We start from the raw sequence: 21,410 nt of genomic DNA, 5'->3' as shown, positions 1-21,410 counted from the left end.
AAACAAACGGAAACGTGAACACGAGGAGTTATGCTAGTTAAATTTGGTAATTTTAACATTTTTTGATGATTTTGAATTTATTTTATTTTGAATTAATTTCTTAAAATCTAATTTGTGAAAAATGGGTACCCTTCGATTTTGCTGAAATTTGGACATTATCTACCACCACACGTAAGGCATACGTGCTGAGAAAATTAGAGTGGGCCAACGATAACTTTGGATGATATAGCAACAAGTAGTGTAACGTAGCACGGGCGATGGAAGGGGCGGATTTCGCCAACCCCACCTGTTTTTCGCCAATAACTCACGCCATAACTATTATATTAACGTCAAACTTTCAGCATCTGTCCAGAATTGAATTGCAAATCCTCCTGTGCAAGCAATAGGTAAATCGGTCCACAACTTTTCTAGTAATAGCGGTGTAAAGTCAAACATCTTGCCGGAGCGGCGCGGCGGCCGGCGTCGGCCGTTGCCGCCTGAATGGTAGACTGTGCCGGCGCCGGACGGTTCCATCTTTGCACTGCGCTTCTTACCGCTGATTATGATCGATTCGTGTCAAATTTTGTGTGAAGGCTTAAAAATGTACAGGCAAACTAATGGTCAAATAAATACGAAAACCAACTGGTAAAAATTGAATTATTAGGGTGCAAACACAATCTGTGACTGAAACGTTTCCCGCGTCGGCCGATCCCCGCGCCTTTGCCGGCGACATCTTACTCTTAGCAGGCCACTAACTGTCAAATCTATGGTTAGATTATCTAAAGATTCTCATAACACTACAAATGTCGTATAAAGGAAGAAATAGGAAAATCGGCCAGTAACTCTTAGAGCTATGGGCGTATAAACGCAAAACAGTCACCATAGCAAATTTAATCACGATTAACCTCATTTGATCTTGAAGATATTGATCTAGGGCCATGAAATTGGCACACGATAAAGTTCCCCACCGCCCCACCTACAATTCAAATTCCGTTTTCTATACCTTTTTTGGCTAAACCGGGCCTTTCTCCCCTAGCGCTGGGAGAGTCAGGCGTATTTCCTTTTTGCAACCAAAGAGAGGAGCTGCCCGGAGAATGCCCAATTGCATCATCTAAAAAAACTGGCTTACATCTCCGCGATTACCAGCTATCTCCGTGGCGTAGTAGTTAGTGTGCCGAGTGTACCCACCTCGTAATCTAAAGGTGGCTGGCTCGTGGCCGGTTAGCCTCAAGTGTTTAAAGGTAGGTATGTGTGCCAGCTTTCCTGGACCGTATGGAGTTAATGGCCCAGATAAGGAGAACCGGATTTTTAGAACTTATCCATACCTTCAAAACTCATGGAAACGTCTTAAATTCTTCAAATTTTGAGTACCCCAGTGCGAAATTCGCCCCGACGGGTTGTCGGTCGTACCCCAACCACATTTCACACCACTATGAACAATAAATGCACACACTGAAATCGCTATTACCGATATGCTCATCCAATCAAGTTTCGATAAACCCGCTCATCATCATCTCCTGCGGTTTCGAACACGCCTGTTAGGTGGTGCGGTAGACCGCGCCCAAAGCCAGGGCCCCGGTAACGTGAGGTAGCCGAGTCGGGGCAGCGTGCGCTGACCCAAGCCGGGGCCGCGCGTCCTCCCGGTGTCATGTGATAGCCCGGGGCTGCCCGCGGGGATGCGGTAGACCGCGCCCAAAGCTGCGGCCCCGGCTTGGGTCAGCGCACGCTGCCCCGACTCGGCTACCTCACGTTACCGGGGCCCTGGCTTTGGGTGCGGCTTCTGCTCATACTTTGTGGTGCGGTGGTGGTGCGTCGGGCCGCGCGCTCGCGTATATTCGAATGCAGTATGAGTAGAGCATGGGTCCCGAAAAAAATCTTCAGAAACTAGGGAAATTCTCGCGGGGCTAGACGTCTGTCAAACTAGAAGCGAGCAGCGAGCAGCGAGTCCAGCAGCGAGAAACGGGCCATCCCGATTTAGCTGAAAATTTGCTCACAGAGCCTTCTCAGCAAGCTGATTCCGAAAATCATGGTCTCTAGGGTGGGAATCTTTACCGTTTTCGAGATAGAACCCTCTAAAGTTTTCGACACCCATGACCGGGCCATCCCGATTTGGCTGAAAATTGGCTCACAGAGCCTTCTCAGCACGCTGATTCTGAAAATCATGGTCTTTAGAGTGGGAATCTTAACCGTTCTCGAGATAGAACCCCAGTAAACATGCCGACGTCGGCCCGACGTCGGCCGACGTCGGGGTGACGTCGGCAACTCGGCATCGGCATGCCGACGTCGGCCCGACGTCGGTCCAACCTCGGCACGACGTCGGCTGGATGTCGGATATGCCCGCATGTTCCGACGTCCAGCCGAGGCCCAGCCGACGTCGGGCCGACGTCGGACCGAGATCAATTGCTGAGGTCCAGCCGACGTCGGGCCGACGTCGGGGCGACGTCGGACCGACATCGGCCGCTGTTTTGACCGTTAAAATAATATAAAATACATGTTTCATGCTTCATAAAGAGCTTCTGTATTCAAAATATCCTCAGGAAACTCAAATCTTCCTCCACGCCGCAACCCCCTGATCCGGACTGGACGGGAAACTTTATCCCATTTGGGATTGCCCGTAAGCCGAGCTCGCCCGTAGCCGGGAGCGGTGAGTGCTTGGGGGCTGCTCGGCCTATCCTTTGGTCAGGCTCAGCCCCGGCAACTCACCAGGGCCGGGCCCAGTTCATATAGAAAGGCCAGTCGGCAAGTGTCACTTTGCCAAAGTGCCACTTATCAAAGGGACACTTTGGGAAACGTTGGTGCAGGTGTGTAAGAGTGGCTATATGAATCCATTGTGGGGTCGCCCTTTCCAATAAGTGTCACGTAACAGCAATGGGACCAGGGACTCTATATGAACTGGACCCAGGGTGCTCGCCAAGAAGACCAATGTCTCCATCCTATGATCCTTCCGGCTCTGAAATGGTCTTGTCAGACCGAAAGGGCATAACCCAACAAAACAAACCAGATTCGTTAGCTGGCTGCGTGGTGTAGTGGTTAGCGCACTAACCTCGCGTTCGAATGACACGGGGTTCGAATCCCATCGCCGGCTGATGCTTTTGGCGTGTTGTCCCAGTAAACATGCCGACGTCGGCGACTGGGGGGCTCGAATCCCGCCGCCGGTTGATACTTTTGGCGCGTTGTCCCAATAAGCATGCCGACGTCGGCCCCGTCGGTCCAAAGACAAACGATCTCGTCAACCTCGGCAAACGATCTCGGTCCGACGTCGGCTCGACGTCGGCTGGACTTCGGCTGGACGTCGGAACATGCGGGCATATCCGACGTCCAGCCGATGTCGGGCCGAGGTTGGACCGACGTTTGGCCGACGTCGGGCCGAGCCTCGGCCCGACGTTGGGCCGACGTCGTCATGTTTACTGGGACCCTCTAAAGTTTTTACCACCCAAGACCGGGCCATCCCGATTTGGCTGAAAATTTGCTCACAGAGCCTTCTCAGCACGCTGATTCCGAAAATCATGGTCTCAAGGGTGGGAATCTTAACCGTTCTCGAGATAGAACCCTCTAAAGTTCTTACCATCCATGACTGGGCCATCCCGATTTGGCTCAAAATTTGCTCACATAGCCTTCTCAGCACGCTGATTCCGAAAATCATGGTCTCTAGGGTGGGAATCTTTACCGTTCTCGAGATAGAACCCTCTAAAGTTCTAACCACCCATGACCGGGCCATCCCGATTTGGCTGAAAATTTGCTCACAGAGCCTTCTCAGCACGCTGATTCCGAAAAGCATGGTCTCTAGGGTGGGAATCTTTACCGTTCTCGAGATAGAACCCTCTAAAGTTCTTACCACCCATGACCGGGCCATCCCGATTTGGCTGAAAATTTGCTCATAGAGCCTTCTCAGCACGCTGATTCCGAATATCATGGTCCCTAGGGTGGAAATTTTTGCTGTTCTCGAGATAGAACCCTCTAAAACTCTTACCACCCATGACCGGGCCATCCCGATTTGACTGGCCATGGCCCGGTCGATTTGACACACCATGATTTTCGGAATCAGCGTGCTGAGATTAAGGCTCTGTTAGGAAATTTTCAACCAAATCAGGATGGCCCGGTCATGGGTGTCGAAAACTTTAGAGGGTTCTATCTCGAGAAGGGTAAAGATTCCCACCCTAGAGACTATGATTTTCGGAATCAGCGTGCTTAGAAGGCTCTGTGAGCAAATTTTCAGCCAAATCGGGATGGCCCGGTCTTTGGTGTCGAAAACTTTAGAGGGTTCTATCTCTAGAACGGTAAAGATTTCCACCCTAGAGACCATGATTTTCGGAATCAGCGTGCTGAGAAGGCTCTGTGAGCAAATTTTCAGCCAAATCGGGATGGCCCGGTCATGGGTGGTAAGAACTTTAGAGGGTTCTATCTCGATAACAGTAAAGATTCCCACCCTAGAGACCATGCTTTTCGGAATCAGCGTGCTGAGAAGGCTCTGTAAGCAAATTTTCAGCCAAATCGGGATGGCCCGGTAATGGGTGGTTAGAACTTTAGAGGGTTATATCTCGATAACAGTAAAGATTCCCACCCTAGAGACCATGATTTTCGGAAATAGCGTGCTGAGAAGGCTCTGTGAGCAAATTTTCAGCGAAATCGGGATGGCCCGGTCATAGGTACAAAGAACTTTAGAGGGTTCTATCTCGAGAATGGTGAAGATTCCCACCCTAGAGACCATGATTTTCGGAATCAGCGTGCTGAGAAGGCTCTGTGAGCAAATTTTCAGTCAAATTGGGATGGTCCGGTCTTGGGTGTCGAAAACTTTAGAGGGTCTATCTCGAGAACGGTAATGATTCCCACCCTAGACACCATGATTTTCGGAATCAGCGTGCTGAGAAGACTCTGTGAGCAAATTTTCAGCTAAATCGGGATGGCCCGTTTCTCGCTGCTGGACTCGCTGCTCGCTGCTCGCTGCTAGTTTGACAGACGTCTTGCCCCGCGAGAATTTCTCTAGTTTCTGAAGAATTTTTCGGGACCCATGCTCTACTCATACTGCATTCGAACATACGCCGCGCGCTCTGACTTCGGCCAAGAAAAATGCGTCAGCTGATCATTGTCATTTCTGCCACTTGCGTGTGGTGAAATGGGGTCATAACTTAAGAGACGGCTTTTTCATATCAATTATTTTACATAAAATCATATTTCAAACCATAAATAATGTTCGACAGCCAAATAAAAGAAACAATACCAATACAGGCTTACAGTTTAAAGGTAGTGTGCCAGCTTTCTTGGACCGTATGGAGTTAATAGCCCAGATAAGGAGAACCGGATTTTTAGAACTTATCCATACCTTCAAAACTCATGGAAACGTCTTAAATTCTTCAAATTTTGAGTACCCCAGTGCGAAATTCGCCCCGACGGGTTGTCGGTCGTACCCCAACCACATTTCACACCACTATGAACAATAAATGCACACACTGAAATCGCTATTACCGATATGCTCATCCAATCAAGTTTCGATAAACCCGTTCATCATCATCTCCTGCGGTTTCGAACACGCCTGTTAGGTGGCTTCTGAGATGCTCGTCGAGGTCGGAATTTCCAAATACGCGTGGTGCGTCGGGCCGCGCGCTCTGACTTCGGCCAAGAAAAATGCGTCAGCTGATCATTGTCATTTCTGCCACTTGCGTGTGGTGAAATGGGGTCATAACTTATAAGACGGCTTTTTCATATCAATTATTTTACATAAAATCATATTTCAAACCATAAATAATGTTCGACAGCCAAATAAAAGAAACAATACCAATACGGGCTTACAGTTTAAGGCTCGACATTGTGTTGTCTACGATTAGACAGCTGATAACTCATTCCCGTACGTCGTATGGTCGTAACACTATAATGACCTTTGCTTATTGTCACAAGTGCGCCGCATTCGCGATTGTTGCCCGACGCCTGTTTGCAGGTGAGCCCACTACAGTTGTTATACATATCTAAAAACCGATAAACTTTTAGGCGAAAAAGGCACTATTCCAGGCCCATTTTTGATTTTTTTTGCGATATTAGGTAAAAACAGAAGCTTCTTATCCTAGGAAAAATAAAATGGGAAATCTTTCAAAGGTGGCACACTACCTTTAAGGCTCGACATTGTGTTGTCTACGATTAGCCAGCTGATAACTCATTCCCGTACGTCGTAACTCTATAATGACCTTTGCTTATTGTCACATGTGCGCCGCATTCGCGATTGTTGCCGACGCCTGTTTGCAGGCCAGCCCACTACAGTTGTTATACATATCGAAAAACCGATAAACTTTAAGGCGAAAAAGGCACTATTCCAGGTCCATTTTTGATTTTTTTTGCGATATTAGGTAAAAACAGAAGCTTCTTATCCTAGGAAAAATAAAATGGGAAATCTTTCAAAGGTGGCACACTACCTTTAAACACGCATTCGTTTTTTAAGTAGCATCTGGCCAGCCGGCAAATGTCGTGAGGGCTAATGTTCGTATCTAAGTAGCATTTGGCCAGTCGGCAACTGCCGTGAGGGCTGTACATATTTACGCATGTTAGATTAGGTCAGGTCACGTCAGGTCAGGCTAGGTTTGCTTTGGTTTGGGGCAGAAAGAAGCATCTCCGGGTAGCGCTTCTCCTTGGTTGCTAAAACGAAACTCGCGAGTGCCAGACATTACGAAGTCCAAAAGACAGTTACGTAGACGTCGGCCCATTCTGGATTTTTTATATGATGTAGCTAATGTATGGGAGGATGAATTATGTAAAAATTAGCAAAATCGAAGGGTACCCATTTTTCAGAAAATCAAAATTTATTTTTTGAATTTTAATTTAGTTCATTAATTAGCTAATTATGTCAATATTGTTATCCTCAAATTAAAGCCTGATCTATTCCCTCCATTTCACACTTTGTCTCATGGTGATATGTCTAAAACTTCAATGGTTATGACGCTTTAAAGATGATAATGTGCCTTGCCTAAGTCAATGTTTAATGACGTGTATCTCGGAAACGTGACGTCATATCTTGACAAAAACATGTCTCCTTTCTTTTCACATATAGATGAGTAGTTTCACAAAGTTTCGCAAAAATGGGAGGAGGTGAGGTTCAAAATGGTCATTTTTTGTCTCACTTGACGTGGAATGCCCCGAAAGCATCCCACTGGTCACTTACGTTCGTGGCACTAAACACGCCCTCCCAATCGGCAAACATCAGGTCAGAGTTCAGGGCATCGACATCTATACGGTTGATCGAGCGGGATTGAACAACTGTAGGATTTTTGCGTTGTTTCGGAACGTTAATAGACACACGAAGGAGTTTGTGTGGGCTGAAGTGGCAAAAGGATGCAGAGCAATCACGCACAAGCTCTCTATTTTTAACCATACAGACGTCTAGCAACGAGCCGGAAGTGTACGTTGGAACGGTTACAAGCTGCTCAAGAGAATAATTCGATAAAAAGTCACTGAGGTGTACGCGCGCACGAAAACTCTCCTCCTTCAACATATCACAGTTTTTTAGGTCATTTTTGGTGAGTTTCGAGCAGCAGCTATCGATTCCGCTGTCCGTAAGCCTAATCATGCAAAACCCCAGAATTTGACCTTTGACCTGACCTTGACCCGAAAGTTGACCTCAATCTTAAAATCTTAAGAGTTTTGGTAGCTTTCGAACGCCGCCTGGCGGGGCCCGATGCAACCATTGGTTCTCGAGATAACGGGGGGGGGGTTCGGATCCGACCCCCCCCCCCCCGGCTGTCGTGGGCACGGAAATAGCCCAGGCGGTGCCGGGTTAAGCCAGTTGGTAACTAGCGAAAGAGGGTCACGCTAGACCCGGGAGGACCGTTCCGCCATCTACCTGCGGCACGTTGAACTTTCGATCCAAATGATCACCGGTGAACCGGGCGCGAGCAAGGCGTTTTTTTTTTTGGGGGGGGGGGGGGGGGGGTCCGTGGTGTCATTCGCAACAAGCACTGCCTAGCAGGGCGCCCGGGCCCATCTTGCCGTGCCCACCATGCAAAACATCTGCAGGTCCTCAGAACTTATCGATGATCACTCCTGTGACGCCGATTTCGGTTTTAAGCGCAATCACGTGACACACCCCAGTCACGTGACCTAGAGGTGCGCTTTCAATAGACAGAGTGCGCTTATATCGAACCGAGAGTTGTACGCAATTAAAGACAATAAACGTGCTCAGTTTAACCTGCTCTCTTCAATAAAGCGAGATAAATGTTTCATAATGCTTCGGTACCAACGATATTGCCAATCCATCAAACATTGTAGTCAGGAGACGATTTGGCATTCGACACTTTTTCGAATTAATTCGGCGTTAGAATTGCACATATTTTAACAAATTGCGCTTTACAACAACAGTCGACTGAGCCGTCCGAGCGCACCCATTCCATCTGCGCCGGCAGGCGACAGAAACCGCCAGTGGCGGAATCAGGGAGGAAGGGGGGGGGGGGTAAGAAAGTGGGGAAGAAGTAGCAAATGGCTTGTGGCGTCCGAAGCTCAATAAGAGCCTAGGTACTCAACCGGAGCCGGAGCCGTCCACAAATCTACGGTTCCATATCTTCTTTGAATTGGGCTGCCTAATCGTAGGCTATGACTTCATTGGTGGTTGATTTATTTCAACCGAATGTCATAGTCATGAGCTGCTGATCGCATATCTCTGGTCCATCTGCATTCTGTAGTTACTATCATGAAATACTCGGGAAACTTTGCCCTATTATAGATACTGTGGCTGTTGACGGCGTTCGAGTGTCAAACCAAAGGCGTTAATGACGTAGAGGAACTTCAGTGAAAATGTCTCCCAATTACTCCAGTGACCTTGACTCCAGGGTGGTGTTTCACAGCAGATCGCTGAGTGCGCTGCGCGCGTCGGCGCGTTGGGTTTCCATGGCAATATCAACAAACTTCACTCTGACGCTAAGCTATGACGTCATCGCAAAACGCTAGCGCGCCGCTCCGCCAGCACGCTAGCAGCATTCGCACTCAAGTCTCAAACCTCTGTTCTCTTTGTACTTGGTTCCTTAGGACCTCTGTTCCAAACGCGATTCATCATAAGCTTCCAGATCGCTCGCAACGTCATTCGAGTGACGTCAGGGGTATGCCTTAGCTCCCAGCGCGCGCAGCGTCGGGCGGTGAGACAGGGGCCAGGGCCCAGGACAATATTCATTAATCGGTTTATCATCCAAGGCCGTATATTAGGGGGTTAACTCGTCAGTAGGTTTGTTTACATTTGCTCAGCTGACGAAATGACGTCAATGGTCGTCCGCCCCGCAAGGATCAGACGGCCGCACACAGTAGGTAGGTACATAACGCGGGCACAGGCAACAATCTCATCGACCTTATCTTGATAGAAAACACAACAGTAAAACGCTCTAAACAGGGGCGCAGCCAAGGGGGGGGGGCACACTGGGCTTTAGCCCCCCCCCCAAATCTAGTAGGCGCCCTCACTGGATGGCGCCTTCCACGATCATTTCGGGGCGCCGAAGGCGCCTTTCTAATGTCCAGCACTCTAGGCGCCCTCGACGGTTAGCCATTGCGGTACACCATGCGGCACTGGCGCCCAGGTTTACAATTTTATATCTCTTTGTGGGTGAAGATGCACCCACAATCCTGAACTGCCAGACATCCACCCCCAATCTCCTGACCATCTAGCACCCTGGCATCATCTTCAGCGCCCTTCTGTCTCGTTCGGCGCCCTTCTGATCTGTCGGCGCCCTTCTCGCCATTCAGCGCTCTTATGGCCTGCCCTTTCACATTCGGCGCCCTCTGGGCTGACCAGTCGGCGCCTTCATGGTCCTTACCACACAGCATCCTCCTGATCTTTCTGCGCCCTCCACACTTGCCGGCGCCCTCCTGACCTGTCAGCGCCCTCCTTATCGTATTATAGCGCCCTCCTCACCGTACAGCGCCCTTATGGGCCCATCGATAGCGCTTCGGCGATACCTATCGCCTAGAGGCTGCAATGGGGCCCTTAGAGTACGGTGTCAGACCCCCCAGAGGCCGGTGTTAGACCCAAGGGTCAGCGAAGGGCATCAAAGGGCAAAGGCCCAAGGTAGGGCCCCAGAGGCTGATGTGGGCCTTCAGAGGCAAGTGCGTGACGCCCAAAGGTAAGGCTTGAGCCCCCCAGAGAACATAATAGGGCCATCAGTGGCCGGTGTAGAGACCTCATAAGCCAGTTTGGGGCCCCTCAGAGGCTAGTGTGGGGCCTCAGGTGTCGGTATGAGGCACTTAAAGACCGTTATGGGTCCTCAGAAGCCGGCATCGATCCTTCAGAAGCCAGTACGGGGCCCTCAGAGGCACATAAGGGTCAGTTTGGGTCCCAAAGACAGAAATGGGAGTTGGGACCATCAGAGGCCGGTGTGGGACCTTTAGAGGCTGGTTTGGGTCCTTAGGGGCAAAATTAGGGCCCTCAGAGACCAGTACAGGACCTGCAAAGGGCACTTTGAGACCATCAGAAACCGAATTGGGCACTCAGAGGCTAATGTGGGTCCTTACAGGCCAGCATGGGGCCCTCAGAGGTTAGCGTGGGGCCCTAAAAGACCAACATGGGCCGGCGTTGGGCCCCAGAGGCCATTAGAGGGCCCTCAAAGGCTAAGATGGGCCTCAGAGGCCGATGCGGGCCCTTAGAGGCCGGCATCAGGTCTTCAGAAGCCCGTGCGGGGCACTCAGAGGCTAAGGTGGGTCCTTACAGGCCAGCACGGGCCATCAGAGGTCAGTGTGGGGCCCTAAAAGACCGGCATGGGCCGGCGTTGGACCCCAGAGGCCAACAGAAGGCCCTCAAAGGCCAAGATGGGCCCTCAGAAGCCGATGCTGACCCTTAGAGGTCGGCATCGGGTCTTCAGAATCCAGTGCGGGGGGCCCTCAGAGGCTAATGTGGGCCCATACAGACCGGCATGGGGCCCTCAAAGGTCAGAATGGGACCCTAAAAGACTGGCATTGGCCGGCGTTGGAACCCAGAGGCTAGCAGAGGGCCCTCAAAGGCCAAGATGGGCCCTCAGAGGCCAATGCGGACCCTTAGAGGCCGGCATGGGGTCTTCAGAATCCAGTGCGGGGCCCATAGAGGCTAATGTGTGTCCTTTCAGGCCAGCATGGGGTCCTCAGAGGTCAGTGTGGAGCCCTAAAAGACCGGCATGGGCCGGCGTTGGACCCCAGAGGCCAGCGGAGGGCCCTCAAAGGCCAAGATGGGCCCTCAGACGCCGATGCGGGCCCTGAGCGACCGGCATTGGGTCTTCAGAATCCAGTGCAGGGGCCCTCAGAGGCTAATGTGGGTCCTTACAGGCCAGCATGGGCCCTTAGAGGTCAGTGTGGGGCCCTTAAAGGCCGGCATGGGCCGGCGTTGGGCCCCAGAGGCCATTAGAGGGCCCTCAAAGGCTAAGATGGGCCCTCAGAGGCCGATGCGGGACCTAAGAGGCCGGCATCAGGTCTTCAGAAGCCCGTGCGGAGCCCTCAGAGGCTAAGGTGGGTCCTTACAGGCCAGCACGGGCCATCAGAGGTCAGTGTGGGGCCCTAAAAGACCGGCATGGGCCGGCGTTGGACCCTAGAGGCCAACAGAAGGCCCTCAAAGGCCAAGATGGGCCCTCAGATGCCGATGCTGACCCTTAGAGGTCGGCATCGGGTCTTCAGAATCCAGTGCGGGGGGCCCTCAGAGGCTAATGTGGGCCCATACAGACCGGCATGGGGCCCTCAAAGGTCAGAATGGGACCCTAAATGACTGGCATTGGCCGGCGTTGGAACCCAGAGGCCAGCAGAGGGCCCTCAAAGGCCAAGATGGGCCCTCAGAGGCCGATGCGGACCCTTAGAGGCCGGCATGGGGTCTTCAGAATCCAGTGCGGGGCCCATAGAGGCTAATGTGTGTCCTTTCAGGCCAGCATGGGGTCCTCAGAGGTCAGTGTGGGGCCCTAAAAGACCGGCATGGGCCGGCGTTGGACCCCAGAGGCCAGAGGAGGGCCCTCAAAGGCCAAGATGGGCCCTCACACGCCGATGCGGGCCCTGAGCGGCCGGCATTGGGTCTTCAGAATCCAGTGCAGGGGCCCTCAGAGGCTAATGTGGGTCCTTACAGGCCAGCATGGGGCCCTTAGAGGTCAGTGTGGGGCCCTTAAAGGCCGGCATGGGCCGGCGTTGGACCCCATAGACCAGCAGAGGGCCCTCAAAGGCCAAAATGGGCCCCCAGAGGCCGATGCGGGCTCTTAGAGGCCGGCATCAGGTCTTCAGAAGCCCGTGCGGGGCCCTCAGAGGCTAAGGTGGGTCCTTACAGGCCAGCACGGGCCATCAGAGGTCAGTGTGGGGCCCTAAAAGACCGGCATGGGCCGGCGTTGGACCCCAGAGGCCAACAGAAGGCTCTCAAAGGCCAAGATAGGCCCTCAGAAGCCGATGCGGGCTCTTAGAGGCCGGCATCAGGTCTTCAGAATCCAGTGCGGGGGGCCCTCAGAGGCTAATGTAGGCCCATACAGACCGGCATGGGCCCTCAAAGGTCAGAATGGGACCCTAAAAGACTGGCATTGGCCGGCGTTGGAACCCAGAGGCCAACAGAAGGCCCTCAAAGGCCAAGATGGGCCCTCAGAAGCCGATGCTGACCCTTAGAGGCCGGCATGGGGTCTTCAGAATCCAGTGCGGGGCCCATAGAGGCTAATGTGTGTCCTTTCAGGCCAGCATGGGCCCTCGGAGGTCAGTGTGGGGCCCTAAAAGACCGGCATGGGCCGGCGTTGGACCCCAGAGGCCAGTGGAGGGCCCTCAAAGGCCAAGATGGGCCCTCAGACGCCGATGCGGGCCCTGAGAGGCCGGCATTGGGTCTTCAGAATCCAGTGCAGGGGCCCTCAGAGGCTAATGTGGGTCCTTACAGGCCAGCATGGGCCCTTTAGAGGTCAGTGTGGGGCCCTTAAAGGCCGGCATGGGCCGGCGTTGGACCCCATAGACCAGCGGAGGGCCCTCAAAGGCCAAAATGGGCCCCCAGAGGCCGATGCGGGCTCTTAGAGGCCGACATCGGGTCTTCAGAATCCAGTGCGGGGCCCTCAGAGGCACTTAAAGGCTAGTCTTGGGACTATAGAGACAGAAATGAGGCCACCAGAGGCCGGCGTGAGGCTATCAGACGCCGGATGGGCCCCTGAGGCCGGTTTAGGGGCCCTTAATGGCCAGTGGAGGGCCCTCAGAGGTCAATGTGGGTCCTCAGCGGTCAATGTGGACGCTTGACCGCCACTGAAGGGCTCTCAGAGGTCAGTGTAGGACCCTCAAAGACTGGTATAGGAGCTGTTAATAGCTGGCGTGGGTTTCTCGAGCCTCGTGACAATCGAATACGGGCCAGGGCCCCATACGGCCATGGGGGCCCATCGGTTGTTTGGGGGGGCAAATGATATGATGCCCCCCTGATTTGCCTTTTGGGGGGGGGCATGGCCCTGATGCCCCCCCCCCCCCCTGCGACCGCCACTGGAGCCGTCCGCCTTGCATACACCTATGCATTCATATATCGGCCAACACCGACCAGCTGAGCGCCACACGGACACATTTGGCAGCACATACACCAGTGCGAAGGAAATCCCCTCCGCTAATACTTTACGCATAACAGGCCTAATGAAGAGGGGTCCCGCGCTAGCAACAGGTAAGTATGTGCATAGAGTAAATACAACAAAACTGATCGTTAACATCTAAACATGCTAGAGTATAGCATAAAAGGCATTAAATCCACAAAACCAGTGGCTGAAGCCGCCTCTGTCAAGTAAATTGTGCCGTCAAGTGTAAGTGCAATGCGCCCAAATCAAACATAAAAGTGTCTGGAAAGGGCGCATATGCGCTCGGATCATACTGCAGAGTGTCGTAAAATGGCGCAGTGCGCTTTTATCTGACTCGGTAGTGTCGTTTTTAGGCTAAGTGTCTGATAATTGCGCCTGAAGTCGACTCGGGAAAATTATTCAAACAGGTATTTCGAGAAAAATACAGTGTTAAAAGCAAAAAAAAAAGCTGTCGGAATGCGTTTTGCAAACACACCTATCAATTAAAAGTGTTTGGGTCACCTTCAGGTCATTATTTAAAAAAAAACTTGTTCACCGAATTCCAGCTCAACATCTAGGTAAGGTATACGACACCCACTCCGTCTTCGCGGCAAAATCCTTCATCTGAAAATTCAAGTACATATGGTTGTGAGTGTGATGTACCAAATGTATGCATTATGCATCAGAAATGACGAGCGAGAAAATCTCTGTCAAATGAGCATCATTTTTTAAAGATTGGTTACGAAATAAACGAATGAGAACAGAAAAACGGAAAGTGCTCGACCACTCAGGCTCCAACAGGACTGTTGAATACAGGCGCAATTTACCCACGATTTGTCGCGAATGAGCGCAGTTTCACCGCATCGTTCTGCATCGCGTTTTTCTCATTTGTGGCGGAATCAAACAGTGTCCTGATACTAACCACATATTCCGGGGGGCTAAATTTACCTCTTTTCATTGCAGCGAGCTTCCTAGAATGCATAACTTTGAAGATTTTGCGACATGAAAGAAATGTCGTATTTCAGCGCAGTTTGAGTGTGCAATTTGCGGCAACTGTCGCTTTTAAGCGCTGTCGTTTTATTTTGCGCAAAGTCGAATTCGAGCGCAAAAAAGTCGAATGAGGGTTGAATCGTATTCCCATATTCTTAACCCTCGCATGTGTAGGGGGGGGGGGGTCGGATGGACCCCCCCCATGGTTTTTCGCGAATAACTCGCGTAAAAAGCGGCCGATCGCGACGAAACTTTCAGTACCCTCGCATTGATCAATTTTACACCTACCCTGAAAATTTCATGACCCTCACCCAAATGACCTTTGACCTGTGACCTCTTTTCTGAGACCATGTTTGGCCGGAATCGCGATTTCGCGTATGTCGGCTCGCACTAGCCGCGTGTTTGCAAGCTTTTCGTGGTTTCAAACGTTCAAACATGTGATTTGATGTTACTCCCGTGTGTGTCAAGGTCACCTGAAGGTCAGGTCAGGTCATTGACCTTTGGTGACCTCGGGTGACCTCGGGTCACTTTTTCGAGTTTTACATGTTTCTAGGCTAGTTTTTGGAGCTGAATTCGAATTTAGCAACCATTTGATCATTTACGAAGTAGTTTTGGCGACTTCGTAACATGTTACGAAGCTGTCAGAGGCGGTTGACACGTACTACGAATACCCGTCACGACGCCTACTGGTTGACCTGACCTGACCTGACCCGACCTGGTCTAAATGCTTCAAGACATCATCTGTGATCAAAACTAACACGATATTCGTGATCAGCACCCCGAAAAACCCCTTAGCAGCCACACTTTACGACTTTCTAACAGGTCCCGATTTTCCCGACTTTGGGTCATTGACCTGACCTGGAAGGTCAACCAATGACCTAGGACCTTAAAATTGGGTATCATCGGCTTCCTCTCGTCACGGGCAACACGCTCGTTTTTTCCGCGAAGCTCTAGCTCGATCAGGGGCCAAACGGCAAGGGGGGTCCAACCGACCCCCCCCCCCTACACATTAGAAGCTGGCAAACGCCGCACACATGCGAGGGTTAAGATCTGGTGAGATCCTATGGCGTAATGTGACGCATAATGGTAGCATTTTTGCACCCATTCATCCATTCGGACAAAATTTCTTCTTTTTTTTTAATTGTAGAAAATATTTATTTGATGTTCTCATAATATGTTGTGGTTAAATTCAATAATTTTAGACGACATGGCCTACCTTAACCCTCGCCCGTATTGGTGTTTTTCCAGCCGCGAACGTATAAGGGGGGGGGGGGCGGGGGTCCGTTGGACCCCCATTGCCGTTTCGCCCCTGATCGACCTAGAGCTTCGCGGAAAAAGGAGCGTGTTGCCCGTAACGAGGAGAAGCCGATGATACCCAATTTTAACGTCCTAGGTCATTGGTTGACCTTCCAGGTCAGGTCAATGACCCAAAAGTCGGGAAAATCGGGACCTGTTAGAACGCCGTAAGTGTGGGTGCTATGGGGTTTTCCGGGTGCTGATCACGAATATCATGCGAGTTTTGATCACAGATGATGTCTTCATTCATTTAGGCCTGGTCCGGTCAGGTCAGGTCAGCTCAACCAGTAGGGGTCCTGCCGGGCATTCGTAGTAGGTGTCAACTGCCTCTGACAGCTTCGTAACACGTTACGAAGGCACCCAAACTACTTTGTAAACGTTCATATGGTTGCTAAATTCGAATTCAGCTCGAAAAAACTGGCCTAGGAACATGTAAATCTCGAAAAAGTGAACCGAGGTCACCAAAGGTCAATGACCTGACCTGACCTTCAGGTGACCTTGACACCCACCCTAAGGCATGGGGCAACATCATATCACATGTTTGAACTTTGAACGCTTGAAACCACGAAAAGACCGCAAATGCGCTGCTAATGCGAGCCGACACAGGGGAGACCCGGGAGGTCTGGGCCCTGGGCGGTATGGGCCATCGCAGTTTTGAAGAAGTGTTGCGTATTTTTACACATTTGACCACGTAAACTGGTAGCAGCCATTTCGTTATACAACCCACGTGATTTCCGAAATCTTCCTCAGTCTTCTTTGGCAATGAGTGGTGATAAAGCGCGGCTGTCCTCTTCGAGTAAAATACGGTACATAAAGTAAATTCGTGATCAATGTGAAGCAGGCTCGTTTTATTATGTCAGATCATCGCTAACGTAAACTTTAAAGCATGCGAACCCTCGCCTCGCCCGCACATGTCATTTTCCCATCCTAGAACGCACATGGGGTTGCCAGCCCCGCGCCATTTTATTCCTTCCAGGTCAGGTCAAACTAAAAAAATGTTGCTGTTTTGGGTCACCGTTGGATATCAAGTGCGCTGCTGATCATGTACCGATGACGATGCTGTTCTGTGGTGCCAAGCCAGCTAGAACCTCTTTGTCACACTATCCGACCAGTTTTTTTGCTGCTGAGGTCATTTCAGGTCAAGTTAGGTCAAGGTCAATGATATGTGTTTGTATGTCTGTGTGTGTCTGTGTGTATACTGATGTGTGCACCGATTGTTTGTGTCCATGTTACATGAGATCATGAAATGAGGTTTTACCAAAAATACAGTCAAAGAAACTTCACGAAAAGTAAATTCAACTTGCCTGAAACGCAATGATTTTATATGACCTAGGTTGACCTTGACCCTGACCTTGACATCTGTACATCGTCGACCAACATGTTCCATGAAAGGTGGGAGGTAAGACTGGCAAAAAAAGGGCCGAAATCAATGTGTCAAAAGCTCACAAGACCCATAGCCAACGCAAGATATTAGGTATTTGTCATTTGGGTCATGACCTGACCTGAAGAACAAGGTCATGTCTCCGAAACCAAAAACCACAAAAACTTGAAATTTTCAGTGGACATCAAGAAAGGGTAGAGGAGCAGCTATGCGAAAAATCAGACTTCTAACTAGCTCTAAAAATGTAGAGTGCAGAGCAGAAAAACTACCTGGGGGGTCCCCTCTCCATGTGCGGGTGAGGTTTAAGACTGGATAGACAATTTGAAGCTTTCTTGCTAGATTATGAGCTGAGATGCTACGCGCATTCTAGCGTCCTTACCGGGAGGTTCGGGCCACCCACCCCAGTGATCCTAAATCAATAAAATGACTGTACTGTGTGGCCACACTGTTCTGTGTGGCCCGTGTTGTGTGGCTCAATGCTCGCTGGCCCGTGTGTGTTGCGCTGAGGGTTTTGTGACCGGTGTTGTGTGGTTCAGTGCTCGCTGACCCGTGTTGTGTGGCGCTAAGTGGTGTGTGGCGGCGCTGCTGGCTGGACGCTCAGGTCGTGCGGCTGTGTGCCCCAGGCGGGAGTACGGCCGCCGGCCGGCCGGTGTCCTGCAGCAGTCTGTGGGCGAGGCGCGCCGCGCTGCCGCCGACTTCCTAGCCCAGTACCGCCAGACGTTTGACCGCGCCCGCCATGTCGTCGAGACCGGCAGGGCGCACACTGCAGGTACAGTACAGGGTGTCCCAGAATTACCCGAACATTGTTGATTAGCGTATAACAGGGACCGCGGATTTGAATTTTCGTAGGGTGTGCAAGATGTGGTGATTGGGCCCCCCACCTACGTCGGGCCCCTTCCAAAAAGTCAGCGCCGCCACTGCTCCGGAATAAGCCGGTGCTAAGAAAGCGGGGCGGGAAAACCTTTAAAATTGACGGTCGTAAGATGAATGAGCGAGCATCTTACGGTCAGGAGATGCATGAGCAGAGTAAATGCACATACATGCATGCAACATGATCCGTATACGGATCTGTTGCATAGCATTGAGAATGGATCTCAAATTCTCAATGCTAAGCGCAAAAGAAAATATTTTATCACAGTCTGGCAAACCTACGAAAGAAGGGATTCAAAGCGCAAGTACCATTGATGCACGTTTTGATGTTGAAAAATATTATTTCTCTCACGACTTTTTACACAAATTTTCTTCTAACCATACACGTCCAGTGATCAAAACACGTGGCAAAAAGATTCAGGAGCCTCAACTCCGTTCTTTCTTAGATTTGCCATACTATAATTTCTCCTACTTGACTACACCTTTTTACCATCAAGTTAAAATCAAAGGACTTCAATTAAAATAAATAGGACTTCAAATTAAGGCAAGAGGACTTCAAATTAACCCGCGCCCCACTGGGGGGCCTATTTATAGCCCCCCTCCCGTTTTTCCGCAATAACTTCCAAACCGCTTGACGGATCGACGCGAAACTTTCAGTACCTTCGGCTGCATCACTTTGACACCTTGTGTCAAAATTTGAACTTCGTAACCGTAGGTCGGCCGGAAACGACGTCAGAGTGACGTCATGTTCGTCCGATTTCGACGCAAAACGTTGAACCACGGCAATCGCTCCCAAGAGCTCAGTTTTTAAGCTAGATCCAATTTCTTTGCATGAAAGGACTCAGAATTGGCCGTGCTATCAAACTGCTATCTCGGATTTTCAAAATTTTGAAAATTTGGAAAATTTTATATAATATTATTCAAAATTTATCTTTTTATATTTTTTCAAAAAGTTTTTGACTTTTCGAAAAAAAAACGGAATATATGTGACAGAACGCATGATTATGACTAACTTTAGCAAGTCTTAGCTAAATATCTTCAAAAATGGCCAAGTTATACGCATTATTGCAAAAAATCACAATTATTAATTTTCAAATCAATTTTTCTGTACGTATTTGACATCGTACACCAATATAAATGGCACCATCGTGTTCCTGAGCTCAAACTGCATCCATAAGACACCTTTTTTTTGTTGAAAAATTTTAACTTCAAAATTTGACCTTTTTTGACCTGAAAGTGACCTGACCTAAGCTAAATTCGACTCAAAATGACCTCGAATGACACAGACGACATCAAATTCGAAATCTATGGCCTAAATGGACCATAAAACATGTGTAACGTGACCGTCGCATGATATATTATTTCCGTGACCTGTGATGACCTGACCCTGACCTGAAAATCAAAGTACAGGTTTGGTACCCTCAAGGTATCTAGAGCATCTGTTCATGAGTGTGGAAACCAAAAATGAGCATGATCTGACTTGTAAGGCGGCGGCCAGAGCCCAAAATGTGAACAAGCCAAAATGCTAATAATTTTTACTTTGACCTGACCTGTGACGTCATCGGTGATCTCGAGGTCAATGAAATTAGGTTTCGCTCGACAGTTTTTCCGGGGCTATCAGACGCCGTTTGAATTTTGACGATCGGCCCAGTAGTTTCGGAGTTAGGAGGGGGGGGGGGGCTATGAATAGTCCCCCCCAGTAGGGCGTGTTATACACAGACCCCAGTGGGGCGCGGGTTAAAACAGCGGGACAACAAATAAAAACGAGGGAATTTCATTTAAAGATATTAGGATTTCAAATTAAAACCACAGGAATTCAAGTTAAGCCCAAATATGTCATAAGTATATGTGCTTGGTATTTTGGCGGGAATGCTCATTCGGTTATTTTAATTATCCGCTGAATCTTAATTCATTCCTCCATTCATTTTCTTCTAAAGCGGAATACCCCATAAAGGCTGGCCAGTGGCCACTGGCCATGATAATAATTCGCGTGCGTAACAATACGAGATGCAAAAAAAAACATGTACAATAAAATGCGCATTTTCACCTAGAGCTGACCTAGAGGTTCATTTGTCTTCGTTTACAAGTTTTGTTCGCTTATATTTGAGTACAAAATGAGCTTAGATGTAAGTGAAGATGAATCCAATGTAGACCATTTTGATACCATGAACGAAAACCCTATTGGTGAGCCACGACGACGTGGTGTAAAGCCAGGCTTCATGCGAGGAAAATATAAAAGAATGGGCAAGGAGAAGGCATGATATTAGGAATGGGATGATATTGAGATAGCATTGATGCCTCGATGGTCACGCTCGTGAGAGGGTTCTGCCCAATACAGCTTTGGAGGCTGAAAATGTGTATCTGGAGGAAAATTACATCAGGAAGTAGGGAGATGCTTCTGTTTTTGATAATTAGCAAACAAACCGATTCAAAATATCCATATTTAACTACATCAAAATCAGATTTAATTTGAATTCCTTTGATTTTTATTTGAATTCTCCTTGTTTTAAAGTGAAGTCCTTTGATTTTGATTTGAAATCCTGTCGTTTTTATTTGAAATCCTTTCGTTTTTATTTGAAAGTCCAATATTTCAAATTGAAATCCCGTCATTTTAATTTGAGGGTAAAGAGGTGTAGTGGTTACTAATCTTTTGGGTACTACTACTGCAGAAATACGCATGTTAAACAAGCATACGCAGTTGTCTGAATTTGACGCCCGATTCAAACTTCACAATGAGTGGTTTGAGTTCAGCTTTTCCTATTTTCCGAGGCTGTGCGCCACGAATTTTTATTAACTATACATATTATCTGCTCCAATATTTTCACGTGTGACGCGCAGTTGTGCACAGAGCAAGCGGGGGCGTCCCGCTGTCCATATTCAGCTCAGTGCTCACCCGATCACTTTCAATGACCCGTATTCCAAATCGCTTTGCTACCTTTACCGCCGTGCTATCAGTCCCAATAGCCGACCAAGCGGATACGTAGTCGTCCTACAGCATTCAAAATAGCTTTTATGGGGTTTCAAGGGTAGCCTGAGGGCTCCATTCCATGTCGTCATCTGATTGCTCCAAACAAACTTCGGGCTTCAGAGGGCCCACTTAGACCTGTGGGCTGTGAGGGTTCTGAGTGGGGGCACTCGGACTCCTCAGGACACCATCCCGGTCTCAGATGCCTCCCACGCAGACATACATCGAAGGACAAACTCAGGCATAAGAGCTCTACGTTGTGCCTAAGACGAGTGTGCTCATGGTTTCAAGTCCTTTCTGAGAATTTGAAAATCGATCAATCCCCAAGCAGGCCCCTAAATGCTCACAGTGACCTTCCAGGGCTCATACCGTCCTCAGAGAGCCCTTTTGCAAGTTTATGTAAGGCACGCTTCTTATTATCATGGATTACATAGGTAAGTGTAAAAATAAAACAGCCGATGAGACGTTTGGG

General features: G+C 49.6%; 1 protein-coding gene across 15 annotated transcripts in view; it reads left to right on the top strand.

Annotated features, from left to right (window-relative positions):
* Window positions 1–21,410, top strand: part of LOC122387639 (MICOS complex subunit Mic27-like) — a 143,499-nt gene that overhangs the window by 35,959 nt on the left and 86,130 nt on the right. For 10 of the 15 annotated variants that reach the window (XM_043378005.1, XM_043377996.1, XM_043377998.1 and 7 more), the window contains exon 3: window positions 17,727–17,872. The exons of the other annotated variants lie outside the window; for them this stretch is intronic. In XM_043378005.1, the coding sequence (XP_043233940.1) occupies window positions 17,727–17,872 (146 nt within the window). The remainder of the gene's footprint in view (window positions 1–17,726; window positions 17,873–21,410) is intronic. 15 annotated transcript variants of the gene reach the window in all.

This window comes from Amphibalanus amphitrite, unplaced genomic scaffold (assembly GCF_019059575.1).
Source record: "Amphibalanus amphitrite isolate SeventyFive unplaced genomic scaffold, NRLGWU_Aamphi_draft 000293F_arrow, whole genome shotgun sequence".
Classification (NCBI taxonomy): Eukaryota; Metazoa; Arthropoda; class Thecostraca; order Balanomorpha; family Balanidae; genus Amphibalanus; species Amphibalanus amphitrite.
The sequence above is the reverse complement of the archived record's forward strand: the minus strand, read 5'-3'. Positions and strand labels throughout refer to the sequence as shown.